We start from the raw sequence: 21609 nt of genomic DNA on the forward strand, positions 1-21609 counted from the left end.
TCAGTCCATGAACATGGTATAGCTCTTTATTTAAGTATAATTTAATTTATCTTAGCAATGTTTTTCTTTTTAGTTTACAGACCTTTGTATTTTGATAAATTATTGCCTAGTATTAAATGCTTTCTGTTATTCTAAGTGTACATTTAAATTTTTTTTCAATTGATTATTGTTAACATATAGAAATTTAATTAACTTTTTGGACTAACCTTGGATCCTGTGTCCTTAATAAATTGACTTTTAGTTCTAGTAGCTTTTTGTAGAATTCTTAGGATTTTCTGCATACACAAACATGTATACTGCAAATAAATACAGTTTATTTCTTCCTATCAGCCTGTTCTTTCTTTTTCTTGCCCTATTGAATTAGTTAGGACTTCCAGGAAATTTTGAATTGAAATAGTAAGAGTGAATATCTTTACCTTGTTTCTGATTTTTTCTGGGGAAAGTACTCAGTTTTCCACCATTAAATTTTTATAGGTGGATTGGGGGTGTAGCTCAGTGGTAGAGCACTTACCTAGCATTCACAAGGCCCTACATTCAGTACACAGTACCACAGGTGTGCGCACACACACACACACACACACACATACCAGCCAGGCCTGGTGGTACATGCTTGTAATCCCAGCTACTTAGGAGGCTGAGCAAGGAGGATCACAAGTTCAAGGCAACCCTCAGCAACTTAACAAGACTCTTGTCTCAAAATAAAAAAGAAGAGATTTGGGGATATAGCTCAGTGGTAGAGTGCCCATAGGTTCAATCCCCAGTACCACCGTGAACAGCAGCAAAAACCCATAGAGGCCTTTTAGCAGACTGAGGAAGTTGATTTCTATTTTGTTGAAGATTTTTTAATAATGAATAAGTGTTCAATTTTATCAAATGCTTTTTCACATCTTCTCTATTTTACTTCGTTAATATAGTAAATTTTACAAATTGATTTTTAAATGTTTAATTAACCTTGCATTTTTTGAATATACTCGATTTTGTCATAAATCCTAGTCCTTCCTTTTTTTATTACTGGATTTCTTATGTTCATATTATGTAAAGGATTTTTACATATATGTTTCTGAAGGATATTGGAACATTGATCTGTAGTGTATTCTTTTTTTCTTTTTACATTTTCACTTTTTTTGGAAGTTATTGGGGATCAAATCCAGAACCTCATGCTTATCATACATACTAGGCAAGGGCTGTACCACTAAACTATAGCCAATCCTGTAATTTACTTCTCTTATAATTTCTTTGGTTTATTAGGTAGAAACTTTGATTTCACTGACTTTTTGCTATTTCTTGCCCATTTTAAAATTAATTTCCATTATCCTCTTAATTATTTCCTTCCTTTACCTACTTTGTTTTTAATTTACTCTTTTCCCTAGCTTCTTAAGGTTGTATGTTAGATTGTTAACTTTATACCCCTAAGTAAATAAACTTAGCTCTGAGCTCTACCTATATTCAGCTAATTTTTTGGATGTTATGATTCCATTGTAATTCAGTTAAATATTGGGTAATGCTCCTTGCAATTTCTTTGATCCATAGTTTTTTGAATTGTGTTGTTTGATTTCCAAATATTTGAAAATTACCCAAATATATTCTTGTTATCTACATATACTTTAATTTTATTGTGACCCAAGAATATGCATTGTGTGGTTTTATTCTTTTAAATTCATTTTATGGCATAGAATATGGTCAATCTTGATTAATGTTTCCTATATATTTGAAAACTATGTATTCTGCTCTTAACAGTAGAATATAATTTTCAGCTAGATCAAGTCACATAAAGTTCTTCAGTAGTATTGTATAGCCTTTCTGTATCTTTACTGACTCTCTACTTGTTCTATCAATCATCAAGAGAGGAGAGTTGAAATCTTTAACTACAAATATGGATTTTTCTTTCTTCTTCTGGTTCTCTCAGTTTATGTTTTATATAATGTGTCATATATGAAGGTGTATTATTAATACATACAATTTTTGTTTTTAAAGGGAATTTATTTTATTAGTGTATTATAGTTAAACATAATATTGGTGTTCATATTGACATGAAAGCATGGAATATATTTTTTTCCAATTTATTCCCCAGTACTTTTCCTTTTCCTCCCCTTCTCTCATGCCCTGTTCTTTTCTCTCTACTATTCTTCCTTCTATTTACTTATAGTTTTTATTAGTATAAATTTTTACCTATTTATAGATACACATAAAGGTGAAATTCACTGTGGCATATTCATATATGTACATAGGATAGTTTGATCAATTTAATTCCACCATTCCTCCCATTTCCCATTCTTTCTCTCTCCCCCCCAATCCCCTTCCTCTATTCCACTGATCTCTCTTCTTATTTCATGCCGATTTCCCCTCCTTTCCCCCCTTATTTTGCTCTTACTTCTGCATATGAGAGAAAACATTTGACCCTTGATTTTCTGAGTCTGGCTTATTTCACTTAACATGTTCTCCAGTTCCATCATTTACCGGAAAATGCCATAATTTCATTCTTCTTAGTGGCCAAGTCAAACTCCATTATGTATACATACTGCATATTCTTAATTCATTCATCTGTTGATGGGCTCCTAGGCTGTTTCCATAACTTGGGCTGTTGTGAATTGTGCTGCTATAAACATTGATGTGGCTGTATAAATATAGTATGCTGATTTTAAAAAGTCTCTTATTTTAAAGTCACAATATACTCTCAGAAATTTTCAAAAATAATGTAGAGAGGTTTTGGGTATTAATCGCTTAGCTTCCCCCAATAATAATTGCAGTACAATATCAAATCAAAGAAATTGACATTGCTAGAATCTATAGGCTATATTCATATTTCAATATTTTTTAATATGTGCTTATTTGTGTGTTTATATAATAATTCTATGAAAATTTACCACATATACATATTTTTATAACTGGTACCACAATTAATTATAGGACTGTTCTATCACCAGAAGGAACTTTTTTATCCTACCCTTTCTCCTAATCTCTGGAAATCATTAATCTGTTCATAATCTCTATAATTTTGTAATGTTATATAAATGATGTAACAAGTATGTAACATTTTGAGACTGCATTTTTTTCACTCAGTATAATGCCCTTAACATCTTTCAAAGTTTCTCTAGATACCAAGAATCTGCTCCTTTTCATTACTGAATAATATTTTATTACTAATCATTCACCTCTTGGAAGATGTTTGAGTAAGGCTGCTATGAACATTGTATACAAGTTTTTGTGGCATAAGTCTTGATTTCTGTGGCATATACATCCAGGAGTGTAATTGCTGTATCATATGACAATGTATGGTTAGCTTTATAGAGACTATCAAACTATTTTCCAAAGGACCCATTTTTCTTTTTTTTTTTTATTAGTTACACATGACAGTACAATGATCTTGACAATTCATACATTTGAATCAAATGGGGTATAATTTCTCATTTTTCTGATTGTACAGGTTGCAGAATCACATTGGTCATACAGTCACCTATATGCAAAAGGCAATAATAATGTCTATTTTATTCTGCTGCCCTTCCTATCCCCCCTTCCCCTCCCATTTTTCATTTCCATCAGTAGTGTGCAAGAGATCCATTTTCTGCACATTTCACCAGCATTTGGTATTGTCACTATTTTTTATCTTAGCTTTAAAAATAGATGTATGACATCTCACTGTGGTTTTAATTTGCATATTTACAGTGACTAGTGATGTTGAATATGTTTTCTTAGATTTTTTTGTCATCCATATATCTTTTTCAGTGATAAGTCTGCTTTCTTTCTTTGGCCCACTTTCTAATTGGAATTTTGTGTGTTTGGGGGGGGCAGTCCTTGGGTTTGAACCCAAGTCCTCAAGCATGCTAGGAAAGTATCTACTACTGAGCTACATCCCCAGCCATCTAATCAGAATTTTCAAATTGTTATAACTGTTGAGTTTAGGTAGTTCTTTGTATATTTTATTTTAGATATTAGTCCTTTGTCAGACGTGGTTTGGAAATACTTTTTTCTAGTCTATGGTTTACCTTTTCATCTTAACCAGGACTTTTTCAGAGCAAAAATTTTAAATTTCAATAGAAGTTTAATGAATTTTTTTCTCTTGTGAATTTATTTCTCTATATATCATGCTTTTTAATGAATGTCAACATTCTGACTGTGTGTGTGTGTGTGTGTGTGTGTGTTTTGCTGGGGATTGAACCCAGGGCCTTGTGCATGCAAGGCAAGCACTATATGAACTGAGCCATATCCCCAGCCTGATAAATTGGCCTTTTTATCATTTTACCTTTATCCCTGATAGTATATCTTATCTTAAGGCCTACCTTATTCTGATATTAACACTGCCACCTCAGCTTTCTTATAATTAGTTTTTGCAAGAATTATCTTTTTTCACCCTTTATACATGAAGTACATTTTTCTATAGCTAGTTGGATGTTGCCTTTAGATTTATTTTGAAAATATCAGATTTTTAATTGTTACATGCAGACCATTTCCATGTAATGTAATATTGATATGATTGGGATTATTGTCTGTCATCTTGCATTTCATTTCCTCCTTATCCCATCCGTTGTTTAGTCCTTTTTTCCATCTTTCCCTGCCTTCTTTCAAATTAGTTGAGTATGATTTAGTATTTTATTCTGTGTCTGCTAATAGTTGATAAGAAGTCCTTTTTAATTCTGTGAGTGATTGTTCTAGGGTTTATGGTTTATGGTATGTAATCTTTAACTTATCACCATCTACTTTAAATAATAGTTTATTCCTTAACATATAATGTGAATACCTTATAACAATTTTTTTAAAATTCTTATTGTTGGTTGTTCAAAACATTACATAGTTCTTGACATATCATATTTCACACTTTGATTCAAGTGGGTTATGAACTCCCATTTTTACCCCTAACAATTTAATTACCTTTTCTTCCTCTGGTATTTTGTGCTACGGTCACACACTTTACTTCTACAAATATTAGAAGCCTATAATATGCTATTATTTTGGCTTTAAATCACAATTATATTTTAAAGAAATTAAAAGTGAAGTCATTTTTGTTGTTGTTGTTCTGGGAATTAGACCCAGTGTGGTTTACCACTGAGCCACATCCCCAATCCCCTTTGGAAAAAAAAAATTTTTTTTGAGACAGGGTCTTTCTAAGTTACTGAAGCCAGCCTTGAACATGAGATCCTCTGTCTTAGCCTACAGATCTCTAGAATTACAAGCATGCACCACTGCACCCAGCAAAATGAACAGTCTTAACATTTAGCCTACATTTTTACCATTTCTTTCACTAATTTCTTGATGTTGATCCAAGTTTGCATCTAGTATCCTTTCTTTTCAGACTAAAGAATTTCCTTTAATGTTTCTTTCTTTTTTTTTCTTTTTGGTACCAGGGATTGAACTCAAGGGCACTTGACCACTGAGCCACATCCCAACCCTATTTTGTATTTTATTTAGAGACAGGGTGTCACTGAATTGCTTAGCACCTCATTGTTGCTTAGGCTGGATTGGAATTTGCAATCCTCCTGCCTCAGCCTCCCGAGCCCCAGGGATTACAGATGTATGCCACTGCAGCCCTTTAATATTTCTTATATTGATGGTTTTCTGGTTGCAATGTTCTCAGATTTTTGTTTGTCAAAAAAAAAAATCTTTGGGGCTGAGGCTATGGCTCAGTGGTAGAGTGCTTGCCTAGCACACATGAGGCACTGGGTTCAAACCTCAGCACCACATTAAAAAAAATGAAATAAAGATATTATGTCCACCTACAACTAAAAAGTAAATATAAAAAATCTTAATTTCACCTTAATTTGTTTAATTTTTTGTTGACAAGTAAAAGTTATATACATTTCGCTTATGATTTCATTTATGATACAACCTGATTTTGATGTGTGTATACATTGTAGAATGGCTAATCAAGCTATTTAATATATATATTACATACTTTTTCTGTTTGTGGTGAAAACTCCTAAAATTATTTCACTTTCATTTCATAAAGGATAATTTTGCTCAATATAGACTTCTAGGAAGACCTTTTTTTCTTATAATACTTTAATTATGTTGTCTTTTCTCTTCTGCCTTATTTTCTTTCTGATTAGAAATCTGCCATCTTATCTTCTTTCTCTGTATTTGATATTTTTTCCCCTTTGGCTACTTCTAAATTTTTCTCTGTCAATGATTTTCAATAATTTGGTTGTGATGTACCTTGGTGTATTTTTCTTCATTGAGTATTTTGCTTCTTTGGGCTTATAATTTTCTTCAAATTTATGAAATTTAAAGCTATATTTATTCGAAATTTCAGATACACATACTCCTCCCCTGCAAGTATAGGACTCCAAAATCACTTGTTAAACTGCTTGATATTTCCCGTCAGGTCTCTGAGCTTCTGTTCTTGTCTGCCCTCACCCCCAATCATTTTTATCCATGTGTTTCAGTTTGGATGATTCCATTGCTATGTGGTCAAATTTAGTGATCTCTTCAGTATCTAATATGCTGCTAATCTTATCCAATGGTGTTTTCACTTCACTTCACATACTTGATTTTTTTCACTTTTAGGAGTTCCCTTTAATTCTTTCATTTCTCTCCAGGGGCTCTCCTCATTATCATCATATTTTCCTTTACATCTTCAAACACATTTATAATATCTCTTTTGAAGTACTTGTCTTTGGGGCTTGAGGTGTAGCTTAGTGGTAGAGCATGTGTTGGCACTTGCAAGACCCTGGCTTCAATCCCCAGCACAAAAATAAAAATAAAGTCCTTGTCTGCTTATTTTCTCACCTCTCCCATTTCTAGGTATAATTTTCTTTCTGGTTTGGGGTCACAATTTTCGATTGTTTGTATTATAATGTTTTTATTGAATGACAGACATTATTTATTTGTTTAGTACTGGGATTGTACTGTACAATGGGCACTGTACCACTGAGCTACATCCCCAGTCCTCTTTATTTTTTTATTTTGAGACAAAGTTTTGCTGAGATGCCCAGGTTGGCCTCAAACTTGCAATTCTCCTGTCTCATTCCTCCTGAGTAGCTGGGATTACAGTCATGCACCACTGTACGCTGCACAAGGTTTATTCTTAAACTACACTAAGACACATCTATAGTAACTTTTTCTGAAGGGTACACTACTGCTAAATTTTTACCTTTTTTATTGCTCTGAGTATTCAGCACGGTCTCTTTATTCTGGCTGAGTGAAATTCAAATGGTCCCAGTCCCATGTTATCTCCAAGAATTCTTCAATGTATAGCTCTCTGGAGTTTGTTGTTTGCCCAGCTTTGAAGGAATGCCCATCTATGAATGCTCAGATTATTATTCAGCCAAAGACTCAAGGAGATCTCATCCAGATTTCTGGAGTTATTTGTGTAGCTTCATTTTCTCAGTATTCTTCTGTTCACAGATTCTGACTGCTTTAGTCTCTTCAAACTCGAATCTGTATCCATCAACTCGACTAAACCTGTTGTTTTTCTTTAAATTCCTCTTTTCTGTCTCATGGTCTGAAAGTTGCTTCAAGGCAAAAAACTGGATATTCTAGTTTAGAGATCTTCATTTACTTTCTTTCTCTCTTGTGTTGTAGTCCTGTACTGACTTTTGAGCCAATGACTAGAAGTATTTTTTCACGTATTTTGATCAGTTTCCTAATTGTTTACAGTGGTATAGCTAGTTCTACAAGGTTAAAAGAAAAAAATTATATATCCTGAAAGTTATTGTTATGGTTTAGATATCAGATGTCCCCCTAAAGCTCATGTGTGAGACAATACAAGAAACTCTAAAGGTAAAATGATTGGGTTATGAGAGCCTTAACCAAGTCAGTGCATTAATCCCCTGATAGGAATTAACTGGGTGGTAACAGAAAGAGACTATAGACTAAAGATAAAATATATAACCCAAAGGCACACACCTCCCATGACCCACATCCTCCATCCATACACTACCTGCCTACAGTCTCTCTCTGCTTCCTTGTGTCATGGCCTGGGCCACTTTCCTCCACCACACTCCTCTGCCATGATGTTCTACCACACCTTGGACCCAGACCAATGGAGCCAACCACTGAGGACCGAGACCTCAGAAACTGTGAGCACCAAATAAACTTTTCCTCCTCTAAAATTGTTCTTATCAGGTGTTTCGGTCACAGCAGCAAAAAAGCTGACTAAAATAATCATTCTATATCAATATACAGGAATCTTCATTTTTTATTATTTAATTTTTTATTGTTGGCTGTTCAAAACATTACATAGTTCTTGATATATCATATTTCACACTTTGATTCAAGTGGGTTATGAGCTCCCATTTTTACCCCATATACAGATTGCAGAATCACATCAGTTACACATCCATTGATTTACATATTGCCATACTAGTGTCTGTTGTGTTCTGCTGCCTTTAATTGCTTCATAAAATTCCATTCATCACACACATATGACAATCTGTGATATAACCAGTCTGCATATAATCAGTCTATAATTTGTCATTTAGGCAGTGTCTAGTATTTTTGCAGTTACAAATAATGTTTCAATGAATAACCCAGTGTATATGTGTTTTTGTCATTTTTGAGGCACATATTCAGAATAAAATCCTAATAATGTGATTATAGGGTATATAGGGATATGGCATTTTGATAGATCTATTTCCTTCAATATAGGCTCTACCATTTTGCATTCCTACAAACAAATGAGAATGCCTATTATCTCATAGTCTCATCTATGTGGTGTGTTGTCAAACATTTAAAAACTTTTTGCCAATCTGATTAGTAAAAAAAGAAATCTCAACATAATTTTAATTAGAATCTCTCATGAGGTTGGTTAGGTTTTTATATGTTTAAGAACATACATATACATATATATATGCTCTTAAATATATAAAAACCTATATGCTCTTAAGCCTATTTAGCCTCATGAGAGATTCTAATATCTTATTGGTAGATTATATGTACTAGTGGGATTCATCATGCCATATTTGTAATGCACATAACATAACTTGGTCAATCTCATTACACAGTACCTTCCTTCTATTAGGTTTTTAAGTGTTTTGTCCTAAAATTATAAAATATTGCTTATATATTAGGGATATTATCTCTTTCCAAGATATATAAGTTGCAAATATTTTCTCCTATGTCATTGCCTTTTGATTATGCTTATGCCATTTTTTATGATGCAAAATTTTCCTCCTTTTTTAATATTTATTTTTTAGTTGTAGTTGGACACAATACCCTTATTTCACTTATTTTTTTTTTAATGTGGTGCTGAGGATTGAACCCAGGGCCTTGCACGTGCGAGGTGAGAGCTCTACCACTGAGCCACAACCCCAGCCCTCTCCTTTATTTTTATATGATCAAAAAATTGATCTTTTCTGGTATTTTAGTTAGGTTTTGAGTCAGAGTTAGAAAGCCTTTCCCCACATTTAGGTTATAAGAACATTCATCACTGTTTTCATCTAGTACTTATATGACTTTTTGGTTTTTACATTTAAATTCCCAATCTATTTAAAGTTTATTCCTGCATGGGCTGAGGTTTGGATCTAAGTTTATTTTTTCTAAATGGCTATCCATTATCTCAACACTATTTATTAAAAGCTTCATCTTTGTCCCAGTGACATGAGATAGCATCTTTATCATGTACTAAAATTCTATAATGCCAGAAAATTTTAATGATCAGAAAGTTACATTTTTTCTTCTTCAAAGTTATAAGTATATAATGAATTACTTAATTTTAAAAAATAAATAACTTAAACATACAAGGCTACTCATTTGGTGAGAAAATAATAATTTAGATAACAATGTAATAGCAACATGCTGGGACAAAATTAAAGCTAGCAAATTCTATCTCTTTGAGAAGAATTTAGGTCTCTTGGAAGATTTTCATGTGGACAAATTTAGTAATAATTTTGCAGTAGTTTCCTGATACATTTAAGCTTTGTGATGTAATAAACAGTAAGAGAGAAATGTGATCAAGACTAGAAAATAGCACATGGGAAAAATTATAAACATCTTTTTTCTTAAGTTTTTTACCTCTAAAATCATTGTTGCTCCAAAATATTTTGATGTGATGATTTCTTATTATTCAAAGATTAGATAGGATGGAGAGCTTATAAAACAACTTTTTTTTTTCAGTATTGGGAATTGACCCAGGGCCGTGCACATGCTAGGCAAATACTATCACTGAACCACACCTCTAGCCCTTAAAACTTATTCTTAAAATTCACAGGTCATCTGTTCAAATCAAAGAATTAAAGTGTGAAAAAATATCCATATAAACTTCAGATAAATATTTAAGGCTAAACCAGATTCTTCACCAAATCCCTGAATCTCCCACCTAAGTATATATTTGTTTGCTAATAAGATTATCTTTATATTCCATTTTTCCTCAGATGATTCCTTCATTTATCCTTAGAATGCTCTTCAAATAGATAAACCAAATTGAAAGATTACTCGATGATATTTAGGATTTTAAAGAGTATTATGTATAATTTTTCTTGAGTTCAATGTTGAATAGGATTTTCTGATATTACTGATCCTATGGGAATAATATCAGGTAATTAGGCAATTACTCAGTGTTAAAAATTAATATCAGGTAATATTTATTGAGGGTTTCCCCTGTTCCAGGCAGGGCCATCTTCATGGGCATGTGACCTGTGCAGTTACACAGGCTCCACACCTGGGGACCCATGCTTGGAAATCACCTGCTCTTGGGTTAATGCTCTACTGTAGCATCTTGAAATTCTTAGTACTTTTTAACAAAAACAAACAAACAAACAAAACTCTCTATTTTTATTCTGCATTAGCCCCACAAATCATATAGCTAGTCTGAGTGCCAAGCACTATTTTTAGCAATAAAAATAAATAATTTAATGTAGACTTTTTAAAAGAAGCCTCACGTTTCTACATGTGTGAAATGGATCTTAGAGAGCAAAAGAGGAAGTAAGAATATCAAAGAGAAAGCTCTCACAATGTTTAAGGTGGCTTTGACTCAAGTGGTGGCAGTAGACAGAGAACATAATTGATGGTTTCAAAATATATTTTGGAGGTAGTAAGCATTGACATGGATTGGTGATGAATTGGACATGGGGTTGCAGATGTTTAAAATGATTTCTGAATTTCTGATTGGACTAGAGGATGAGGAAGTTTAGAGAAAACAGATTTTAGGGAATAGTCAAAAGCTGGATTTGACATTATGGTAAATGAAAGAAACTAGATAGAAAAGATTAAATATTTTAGATCTCTCTCTCTTTCTCTCCCTCTCTCCCTCTCTCTCCCTCCCCTCCCTCCCTTCAACCCCCTCTTTCTTTCTCTTTATTTCTTTCTAACCTGGGGCTCAAACCCAGGGGGCCTTTGCTTTTCCTAGGTAAGTGATCTACCACTGAGCTACATCCCCAACTCCACTTCTTTTTCTAATAAAAGGTATATTTACCTAGAACCATTCAGAATGTCAAGAAAACAGCTACAGCTTTTTTTTCCCCTTCAATTACAGAGTGGTGTTCAGTTAGCAAAACAATTATTCATATAAACTACATCAGAGATAACTAAAGATGGAAGAACTACCATCCCCATATTTAATTAATTTTTGCTGTGTACCAACAAGACCCTGCTTTAAATACCCATGACCATTTACAACCCCCATATTATATCAGGCAAAGTTTATGATAATTGGAAATACCATCAGGACAGGGCAATCAAAAGACACATTCAGCCAAGTGTGGTGGCATATCCCTATAATCCCAAATACTTAGGGGGCTGAGGCCAGCCTCAGCAAGTTAGCAATACCCCATCTATGAATGAATGAATGAATAAACAAACAAACAAATAAACAAATGTCTGGGGATATAGTTCGTGGTAGGGCACCCTTGGGTTCAATCCTTAACACACACCACACACACACACACATAACACATTCAGTAGTGTATTAACTGTACAAAGTAAACATTGCAGAGTTTAAAAACAAATGTTAGCCTCACATTTCACATTTCAAAATTTTTCTCTAAAAGGAGTAAGTTGTGTACAGGGGGCTTAAATGCTTTGTAGATAAGCAAAAAAGTATGATAGAACTAACTTTCATCATCATCTTTCTCTCCTCATCTTCCTTCTCTTAACTTTTTTTTTAAAGTTTTTAGCCTTTATGATCCCCTTTTGTGCAGTATTAGGCTTTTATTTAGCCTGGTATTAAACAATATCCTTTCCACATTTTTCCTTCAACTTAAAGACCTTCTTTTCATAAAGCTGTTCGTCCTCTATCTGCAGCAGTGTTATTCCATATCTTTCCCAGTTTCTTTGCAAGATCTTTAATGGACAGGTCAGGATATTCCTCTTTGATTTTGGGGTGATACTCAGAAAAAATAAGAAGGCTGAAGCTTTTGGGGTATATTGGAAACATTGAACTTCTTTCCCCTCCTTTTAATAGGGAACTAGATTTTCATTTCTCTTTTATACAGGTCTTGTCTACCTTTGCCCTGTCTTCAACATTTCCTTTCTCTTTAGCAGATGTGGTCTTCCACCTAAACATTTTTTAGAAAGTCTGAGAAGTTGACCTAAGCATCTGGGTGCTTCTTGTGCTCTCTCAGCAAGTTTGCACAAAGAACGCATGTGAGGACGCTTTGCCTCTCAGCTTCTCAGGATCTCCTCTGCCTATGTGTAGTTATTTTTCCTCAGTGAGGTACAGAGTCGCTTAGTGCCCCTCTGACTCTCACTTGCCCCAGAGCCATCTCTATAGAGTTCAATGTACTGCAATGGCTGTCTGTAATTCCTCTTTAATAAAATTTCTATAAAAGACAAAGCCATGGGGCTGGGAATATAATTCAATTCTACAGTACTTGCCTTGCATGCATGAGGCTTTGATTTGATCCCCAGTGTGCACATGTGTGCACACAAACACACACATACACACACACAGACACACAAAGTGCCTACTGGGCTAAATAACAGGGATACAAGTTGTCACAAAATGCCATAGTCCCTGTACTGGAGTTTGTTTGTTTGTGGAAAAGTCAGGCATTATTCTTAAACAAAAAAATAATTATATAATTTTAAATTTACTATGTTCAATGTGAAAAAAAAAAAGGTGTGAGAGAGTTCAACAAAGGATCCTGGTTTTAACTGAGGCCTACTAGAAGACTTCTATTGGGAAATAACATTTGAACTGACCTGAAAATTTTTTTAAATTAGCAAAGCAGAGGAAAAAAGGTGAAAGAAGCTTTCCTGGGAGAAGAACAGTCCATCAGAAGGCTTCCTTAGGTTATGATCATACTGAAAGAAGTGAAATGGAATATGGGGAGGGAAAAGACATGGAAATTTGGATACTATGCAGAGGATTTTTTTTTTTTTTCAGAAAATCTCATGTTGTTCAACATCAGCAGGCAGAAGGAACAGGAAAATAAATGAAAGTGAGGTTATCACAGAAAAGCTAACTTATTACATTAATTAGGTTTTATGAGAGATTATACATCATATATATATTTTTTTTGCGAGAGAGAGGTTTTTTTAATATTTATTTTTCAGTTTTCAGTGGACAAACATCTTTGTATGTGGTGCTGAGGATCGAACCTGGGCCGCACGCATGCCAGGCAAGTGTGCTACCTCTTGAGCCACATCCCCAGCCCCTATACATCATATATTAATGGTCTCATCAATAATGATTCCCATCTATAATCAACATTTCAAAAAATGGAAGTTTGGGGGCTGGGGTTGTGGCTCAGTGGTAGAGCACTAGCCTTGCACATGTGAGGTACTGGGTTCAATCCTCAGCACCACATAAAAATAAGTAAAGATATTGTGTCCATCTACAACTAAATTTTTTTTTAAATGTAAGTTTTATACAAATATATATATAAACAATATGTTGCTTATTCTTTAATTTCTAAATCATACTCATTCACACACTGATTGCCTGAAATATAAATAAACATTATTTTTATGATAAGGCAGAATATCTACATTATCTCAACTATACAAAAAGAAAAACAGGTCCAAAATAGGGTTAAGGGACTTCCTTAGTTAAAACTGCAAAACTAAGTACATTGGGCTGGAGATATAGCTCAGTTGGTAGAGTACCTGCCTCACATGTACAAAGCCCTGGGTTCAAACCCCAGCATCACCAAAAAAAAAAAAAAAAAAGAATAAAAAGAAAATGAGTATATTTATAAATATATATTTAAATCCCTGCATGTCCATTCCACTTTTCTTTTTGGAGGGATCGTGGGAGCTAAATTTTATGTAGATAATATCTGCTCTTATATTTCCATTCATATTAAAGACATCACTACCCTGTCACTCAAGCCAAACCTCCTCTCCTTTACCAGCCCCCCACCTCTAATCATCAAGTGTTAACAAGACATCTTCCTAAATTTCTCTGGAATGGATCTCTTCCTTAGTTTCCTTTTGCAAGTCCATTTCTTCATGAGTCTGTTATGTGAGATTTTAATTGCTCTGTCACAGTTTTCTCTTCTTCAGTCAGTGGTGACAGCTCCAGATCTGTTGCTTTTGTAGTTCTTGTATCATGGTCATAGACCTATTCAAAGTAGCATAAATGCAGCTCTTAGACTCTTTCTGCTCAACAGCAACTTGTTTAAAACGTGCATATAAAGATTGATAGCAGAGACTTAATCGCTGACAATTCCTTTAGCACAGTAACTGGATTTTTCTGGCCTGCTGAATCAGGATGATTTGTCTTGATTTCATATTCCAGCCTATACTGAATGTAATCCAGATCAGAGTCAGCTTTCTGGAACCCAAAACTTGTATACTTCAATGCTCACGGTCATTTCATTCATAACAGTCAAAACATGGAGACCGAAAGTCCAAAATCGTCAGTTCGAGCTTATCGACCTCCGCCTCCATGTTGAAAAGTTCAAGGATTTGGTATTTTATTTCAAGACCAGTACAACCTACTGAGGAGCAGCTGGAAGATTATAGGATCCAATTAAAATTTTAGAACATTCACCTTAGCTACTGTGGAGAATAAGTTCCAGAAGTTTCTACTGGTTTATGAAGAGGTCTTACAAAAATTATGGGCCTTATTATCAATGGGAAAACTGATTAAATTTTTAAAGCTGTTTTTCACAAGGTACAATGAGCATGCCTTTTAATCCCAGCAACTTGGTAGGTTGAGGCAGGAGGATTACAAGTTTGAAACCAGTCTTAGCAACTTAGTGAGATCCTGTCTCAAAATAAAAAAGGGCTGGGATGTGGCTTAGTGGTTAAGTGCCCCTGGCACTATTTATTTACAGATATCTGTCTTTAAATAAAAAATAGCAATTTTTCAAAATCCAGATTGTGAATTAATTAATGGTAAATGGAAGAAAAAGAGATTGATAAGTTAGTATAACCCACTGAATAACTCACTAGATTAGTGCGTCTCAAACTTTAAGGTTTTTAAATCACCTAGGTATTTTGTCAAAATGTAAATTCTGCCTCAGTAGGTCTAGAAAGAATATTTCCTCATTTCTAAAAAATTCTCGAAACCTATGCCATTGGTTCTCAAACTGAGAGTAACACATGACTGGGTTATATTTAAAATTTTTATTGGTTCTTTTTAGTTATACCTGACAGTAGAATCCATTTTGACATAATTATACAAACATGGAATATATCTTGTTCTAATTCAGATTCCATGAAATTCTGATATATTCTGTCTTCTAATGCCTATCAGGCTTCAGAGTGGTCTGGCCAATTGTGAACTTACGCATTTGAAATTTGGGGTTTTAGCTGGGCGCAGTGGCATAGGCCTATAATTCTGGCAACTCAGGAAGCTAAAGCAGGGGGATTGTGAGTTTGAGGCCAGCCTCACCAATTTGTCAAGACACAGCAATTTTGTGATACCATGTCCAAAATAAAGAAATAAAATTAAAAAAGGACTGGGGTGGGGATGTAGCTCAATGGTAAAACATCCCTGGGTACAATCCCCAGTACCAAAAAAGGGGGGGGGGCGTGGAGAAGGGTACTTAAGAGATAAATTGAAGTGTTGAGGACATGGGGAAACAGATCACATGGCTTCTCATCAGAAAATATATAAACTTACTACCTATCTGTATATCTAACCTATCTGCCTACTTCTTATTCAAGATTCAGTTACTCTTCGGAAAGCACTATATGCAATCAAGTGATGCCCAAGACAAGTATATAGGAAAAGTATGCGGCTCTAAAACTTTACATTGAGCATCTAGTGGGGTGCTTTGCATCATGAATTGAGGTTAATTCTGTACTAGGCACTTGACCTGTCTTATTAATTTAATAGGATAGGAATCCAGGAACCCTTAGAGGTTTGTTTCTTATCCAAGGCATACAGTTCAACTCTGACTTATTTCATAATTGATTCTCTTATTCATTATCCTGAGAATTGCTATTTTGTTTGGTAACTACAACCCTAAATGTAGAAAATTCAGGGCTCTTTATTCTGTGGCTAAAGCCTTTAGTTTTCTCTAAACAGTTTGTGGAACTTTGCTGTCATTATCTCAACCATTTTATAAAGGTCCTAGATGGTGTACAAACCTAGCTTTTTCTTTCCCACCCCCCCTCTCTCTTTCTGTGTGTGTGTGTGTGTGTGTGTGTGTGTGTGTGAATATTCACTAGCAATATAACTTCTCCTCGTGGCATAGGAACCCAAGATCTCAAGAAAAGAGTTGATCAAGAGAAATGTTTGAGAGATTGTATTCTAACCAATTGAGATTATGCTCCTTGGCAAAGACAGGGTAGGGAAATTTCACGTTGCTTTCTAGTTAAGAAATGAAAGCTGAATGATGACATCCAGTTTTAAAAGAAATAAAATCTGAATTTTATTTTAAAATTTTATAAGGCAGTGAAACCAAACAGCATTTCTGCTCCTCTTGATTTGCTCTATGAGGAAGTTACAGGGAACTCTACAGTTCATTTAAAAAGAAAACTGATTTTATTTTTCTTGTTTGGTGCTGGGGCTCCAACCAAGGGGCCTCATTCATGAGAGGCAAGCATTCTACCACTGAGCTGTACCCCCAACCTATAAAACTGATTAACATCTCCACAGAAATACTAAATTCCTTTTACAAGTAGGGTCCAGCTATTTATCTGTCCTCTAACCAAGTTTGTTGGCGTCTTTACCCACACAAAGTTGTGTAGATTGTGGTTTGGTTTGATCTCTCTTCTTGTGATCAAAGAAAGAGATAAAAACGTGTTTAGTAGGTTCTGATTTGGCTTGGAGACTCGCAGAAGAGCTAGCTTCACCGTCGCGTGGTTGGCTTTCCAGGCTGTGGTAGGACTTCCCTCAGTACCGATAATACAAGGCGCTCTGGCCGGAAACTCTGGAAGGCCGCCAAAGAAAAGTGAAGTTCCTGGCGCTAGCGCGAGTCTTGCTCCGAGAGCCCCGCGCTAGCGCATTCTTCGTGCAGTTATTGGCTGGGACTCTGTGTGCCGCTGTCGGCCAATGAAGTCGCTGGAGATCTGGCCCCGGCCCGTCCCCTTTCTGCGCCCCGGGATGAGGCAGAGGCTGTACAGCCGGCGAGCAAATCAGCGGCACCCAGAAAGCCATGTCCGACTCCGCGCCTAGCGCCCAAGCGCTAACCCGCTGAAAGTTTCTCAGCGAAATCGCCGGGACGATCTGGAACCCGCTGAGAGGAACTGCTTTTGAGTGAGATGGTCCCAGAGGCCTGGAGGAGCGGACTGGTAAGCACCGGGAGAGTGGTAGGAGTTTTGCTTCTGCTCGGTGCCTTGAACAAGGCTTCCACCATCATTCACTATGAGATCCTGGAGGAAAGAGAAAAGGGTTTCACTGTGGGTAACGTGGTCGCAGACCTTGGTTTGGATCTGGGCAGTCTGTCAGCCCGCAGGCTCCGGGTGGTGTCCGGAGCAAGCCGTAGGTTCTTTGAGGTGAACTGGGAGACCGGAGAGATGTTCGTGAACGACCGTCTGGATCGGGAGGAGCTATGTGGGACACTGCCCTCCTGCACTGTAACTCTGGAGTTGGTGGTGGAGAGCCCTCTGGAGCTGTTCAGCGCGGAAGTGGTGATCCAGGACATCAACGACAACAATCCCGCTTTCCCTACCGGGGAAATGAAATTGGAGATTAGCGAGGCTATGGCGCCAGGGACGCGCTTTCCGCTCGAGAGCGCGCACGATCCCGATGTAGGAAGCAACTCTTTACAAACCTATGAACTGAGCCACAACGAATACTTTGCGCTTCGCGTGCAGACGCGGGAGGACGGAACCAAGTATGCTGAACTGGTGCTGGAGCACTCCCTGGACCGAGAACGAGAGCCAAGCCTCCAGTTGGTGCTGACGGCGTTGGATGGAGGAACCCCAGCTCGCTCCACTAGCCTTCCTATTCGCATCACCGTGCTGGATGCGAATGACAATGCGCCTGCCTTCAATCAGTCCTTGTACAGGGCGCGCGTCCCGGAGGATGCACCCCCTGGCACTCGCGTTGCTCAAGTTCTTGCAACGGATCTGGATGAAGGCCTCAACGGTGAAATCGTTTACTCCTTCGGCAGCCACAACCGCGCTGGCGTGCGGGAACTATTTGCCTTAGACCTTGTAACTGGGGTACTAACAATTAAGGGTCGACTGGACTTCGAAGACACAAAACTCCACGAGATTTACATCCAGGCCAAAGACAAGGGCGCCAATCCCGAAGGAGCACATTGCAAAGTATTGGTAGAGGTTGTGGACGTGAATGACAATGCTCCAGAGATCACAGTCACTTCCGTGTACAGCCCAGTCCCTGAGGATGCCCCCCTGGGGACTGTCATAGCTTTGCTCAGTGTAACTGATCTGGACGCTGGTGAGAACGGGCTGGTGACTTGCGAGGTTCCACCAGGTCTTCCCTTCAGTCTTACTTCTTCCCTCAAGAATTATTTCACTTTAAAAACCAGTGCAGTCCTGGATCGGGAGACAGCGCCAGAATACAACCTCAGCATCACCGCTCGGGATGCGGGATCACCTTCTCTCTCAGCTCTGTCGACAGTGCGGGTTCAAGTGTCCGACGTCAACGACAACCCTCCACAATCTTCCCAATCTTCCTACGACGTTTATGTTGAAGAAAATAATTTTCCTGGGGTTCCAATACTAAACCTAAGCGTCTGGGACCCCGACGCCCCACAGAATGCTCGCCTTTCCTTCTTTCTCTTTGAGCAAGGCGCTGAAACCGGGCTAGTGGGTCATTATTTCACGATAAATCGTGACAGTGGCGTCTTGTCATCTTTAGTGCCCCTGGATTACGAAGATAGGCGGGAGTTTGAATTAACAGCTCATATCAGTGACGGGGGCACCCCGGTCCTGACCACCAACATCAGTGTGAACATCTTTGTTACTGATCGCAATGACAACGCCCCCCAGGTCCTCTACCCGCGGCCTGGCCAGAATTCGGTGGAGATGTTGTCTCGAGGTACCGCTGCAGGCCACGTGGTCTCGCGGGTGGTAGGCTGGGATGCGGATGCAGGGCACAATGCCTGGCTCTCCTACAGCCTCCTGGGAGCCTCCAACCAGAGCCTTTTTGCTGTGGGACTTCACACAGGTCAAGTCAGTACTGCTCGCCCAGTCCAGGACACGGATTCGTCCAGGCAGACCCTCACGGTCTTGATCACAGACAATGGAGAGCCATCGCTATCCACTACCGCTACCCTGACGGTGTCCGTAACCGAGGAATCTCCAGAAGCCAGGGCCGAGTTCCCCTCTGGCTCTGCTCCCCGGGAGCAGAATAAAAACCTCACCTTTTACCTACTTCTTTCTCTAATCTTGGTCTCTGTGGGGTTCGTAGTCACAGTGTTGGGAGTTATCATATTCAAAGTTTACAAGTGGAAGCAGTCTCGGGACCTATACCGAGCCCCAGTGAGCTCCCTGTACCGAACACCAGGGACCTCTTTGCACGCGGACGCCGTGCGGGGAGGTCTGATGCCACCGCACCTTTACCATCAGGTGTACCTCACCACTGACTCGCGCCGCAGCGACCCACTGCTGAAGAAACCTGGGGCTGCCAGCCCGCTGGCCAGCCGCCAGAACACTCTACGAAGTTGCGATCCCGTGTTCTATAGGCAGGTGTTGGGGGCAGAGAGCGCCCCTCCTGGACAGGTAAGGGCTAGCAGGTCATGCCTGAAATGTTTTGTTTTGTTTTTGTTTCCTGCACCATGTTTGGGAAGGTTTGGATTGGGGCTGTTTTAAACGATGAAGACGCTTTTCTCATTATTGTACACACTTTCATCTGGTCCTTCCTAGATCAAACTTAGTGCCTTTGGGAGGAAGTCAGCCATTAGAATGTGATTTGTAGTTCCATTTCAGGGTGAAGTTATTTGCCTCCTCTGTGGACCAAATTTACACCCTCAACCCTCAATTACCATCACAACTAAGCAATCTTGCTATTATGCACCTGAGCTATAATCTAAGATCTCAGCACTCCGAATTTAGCTTGGCATCATTTGTTTTGGGAAACACCTGCTGGATACCTCTAACCAGTGGCAGCTGATAGGAATACAATATACCTCATTCGTCCTTTTCAAATGATGGCTATATCTGCATCAAAACTAAAGTTTCTTTGATAACTTTCATTTGCCAACACAGATCCTCTATCTCATTCTCAGATAATTATCTATGAATGAAATAAAATTCTAGGTATCCTTTAAATTCATTTTAAGCATGCTACTGGAAATAATGGGTGTGTTATTTGCCACATAATTTTATGTTATAACAGTAACGCATGAGCACTGTAGGGAATATAGAAAATACAAAAAGAGTAAAATTTAAAAGTAACTATAATCCCCAAACCCAAAGATAATCACTGCTAATTATAAAAGTAATGATTTATTTTGGAAAAAAAAATCCAGGCAAAAGAAAGAATATAGAGTACAAATGTGCCTCTACTGTTATTCCTACCCCCTCTAGCATTATTTTTCTTAAGTATACATATAATGTGAGAGGTAGATGAACTCATTTCCTTAGAAGGATAAAGCATTCATTCATTCATGCTGGCATGCTGATGACTACAGGGCCTTTGCCTTGGAGAGAAACCTACACAAACTCTCAACTGTGGGAGAACCTCTGTTATTTTGTCATTAAGTGCATTATTTTGTTACTAAGTATAATATTACTATCAAATCTTGAATTTGGCAGTTAGACAAGGCTTTTACCATAGGAGTCCTTGACCAAGTTACTTACTCTCCCCTTTAAGCCTCTTTCTCATGTGCAAAAAATAACATGGGTTTTATAGGACTAAAGCATGATGCACTGTATGTAAAGTGTTTAGCACAGTGCCTGGCATGTCACAGCTATTAAAAAATTACTAGTTATTTCTATTACTACTTTTATTCTTCACCCACTCAAAATTCTTAAACATACTTTTGACATGAGCAAAATGAGGAGAGCCTAAAATAACAAAGTAGAATCATATATGGAAAGGCTAAGAAAGGATGAAAGCCAGATAGAAGCACCTGCTGCTCTTCTGGTCATCCTAAAAACAACTGGCATTTTCCCTAAAACAGTGTTCTCAAACTTGGGTGCACCTTAGGATCAAATAGGGATCTTGTAAAAATTCTAAATCCCAGGTCACATCTCAGACACAATTTCTGGGGGTGGGGCACAGACATTAGTACCTTTTTAGTATTTTCAGGTGATTCTAATGTATGAACACTGAAAACCACTGCCCTAGAATCTGCCAGTTCATCATTTGCATATTTATGAAGCAAAATGTCATTCTGGCATTCACAGAAACAGGAAGCAGCTATATTG

At 37.4% G+C, this 21609-nt stretch overlaps 1 protein-coding gene across 21 annotated transcripts in view; it reads left to right on the forward strand.

Annotated features, from left to right (window-relative positions):
- The window catches only part of LOC107142049 (protocadherin gamma-C4), a 157439-nt gene that overhangs the window by 105663 nt on the left and 30167 nt on the right, over positions 1-21609 (forward strand). Inside the window, exon 1 of one of the 21 annotated variants that reach the window (XM_015485400.2) lies at positions 17321-19959. The exons of 19 other annotated variants lie outside the window; for them this stretch is intronic. In XM_015485400.2, the coding sequence (XP_015340886.1) occupies positions 17530-19959 (2430 nt within the window). In that variant the 5' untranslated portion in view covers positions 17321-17529. Of the gene's footprint in view, positions 1-17320; positions 19960-21609 lie in introns of those variants that run through there. One more of the 21 variants, XM_048811693.1, reaches the window with a different exon arrangement.

Source organism: Marmota marmota, unplaced genomic scaffold (assembly GCF_001458135.2).
Source record: "Marmota marmota marmota unplaced genomic scaffold, marMar, whole genome shotgun sequence".
NCBI lineage: Eukaryota > Metazoa > Chordata > Mammalia > Rodentia > Sciuridae > Marmota > Marmota marmota.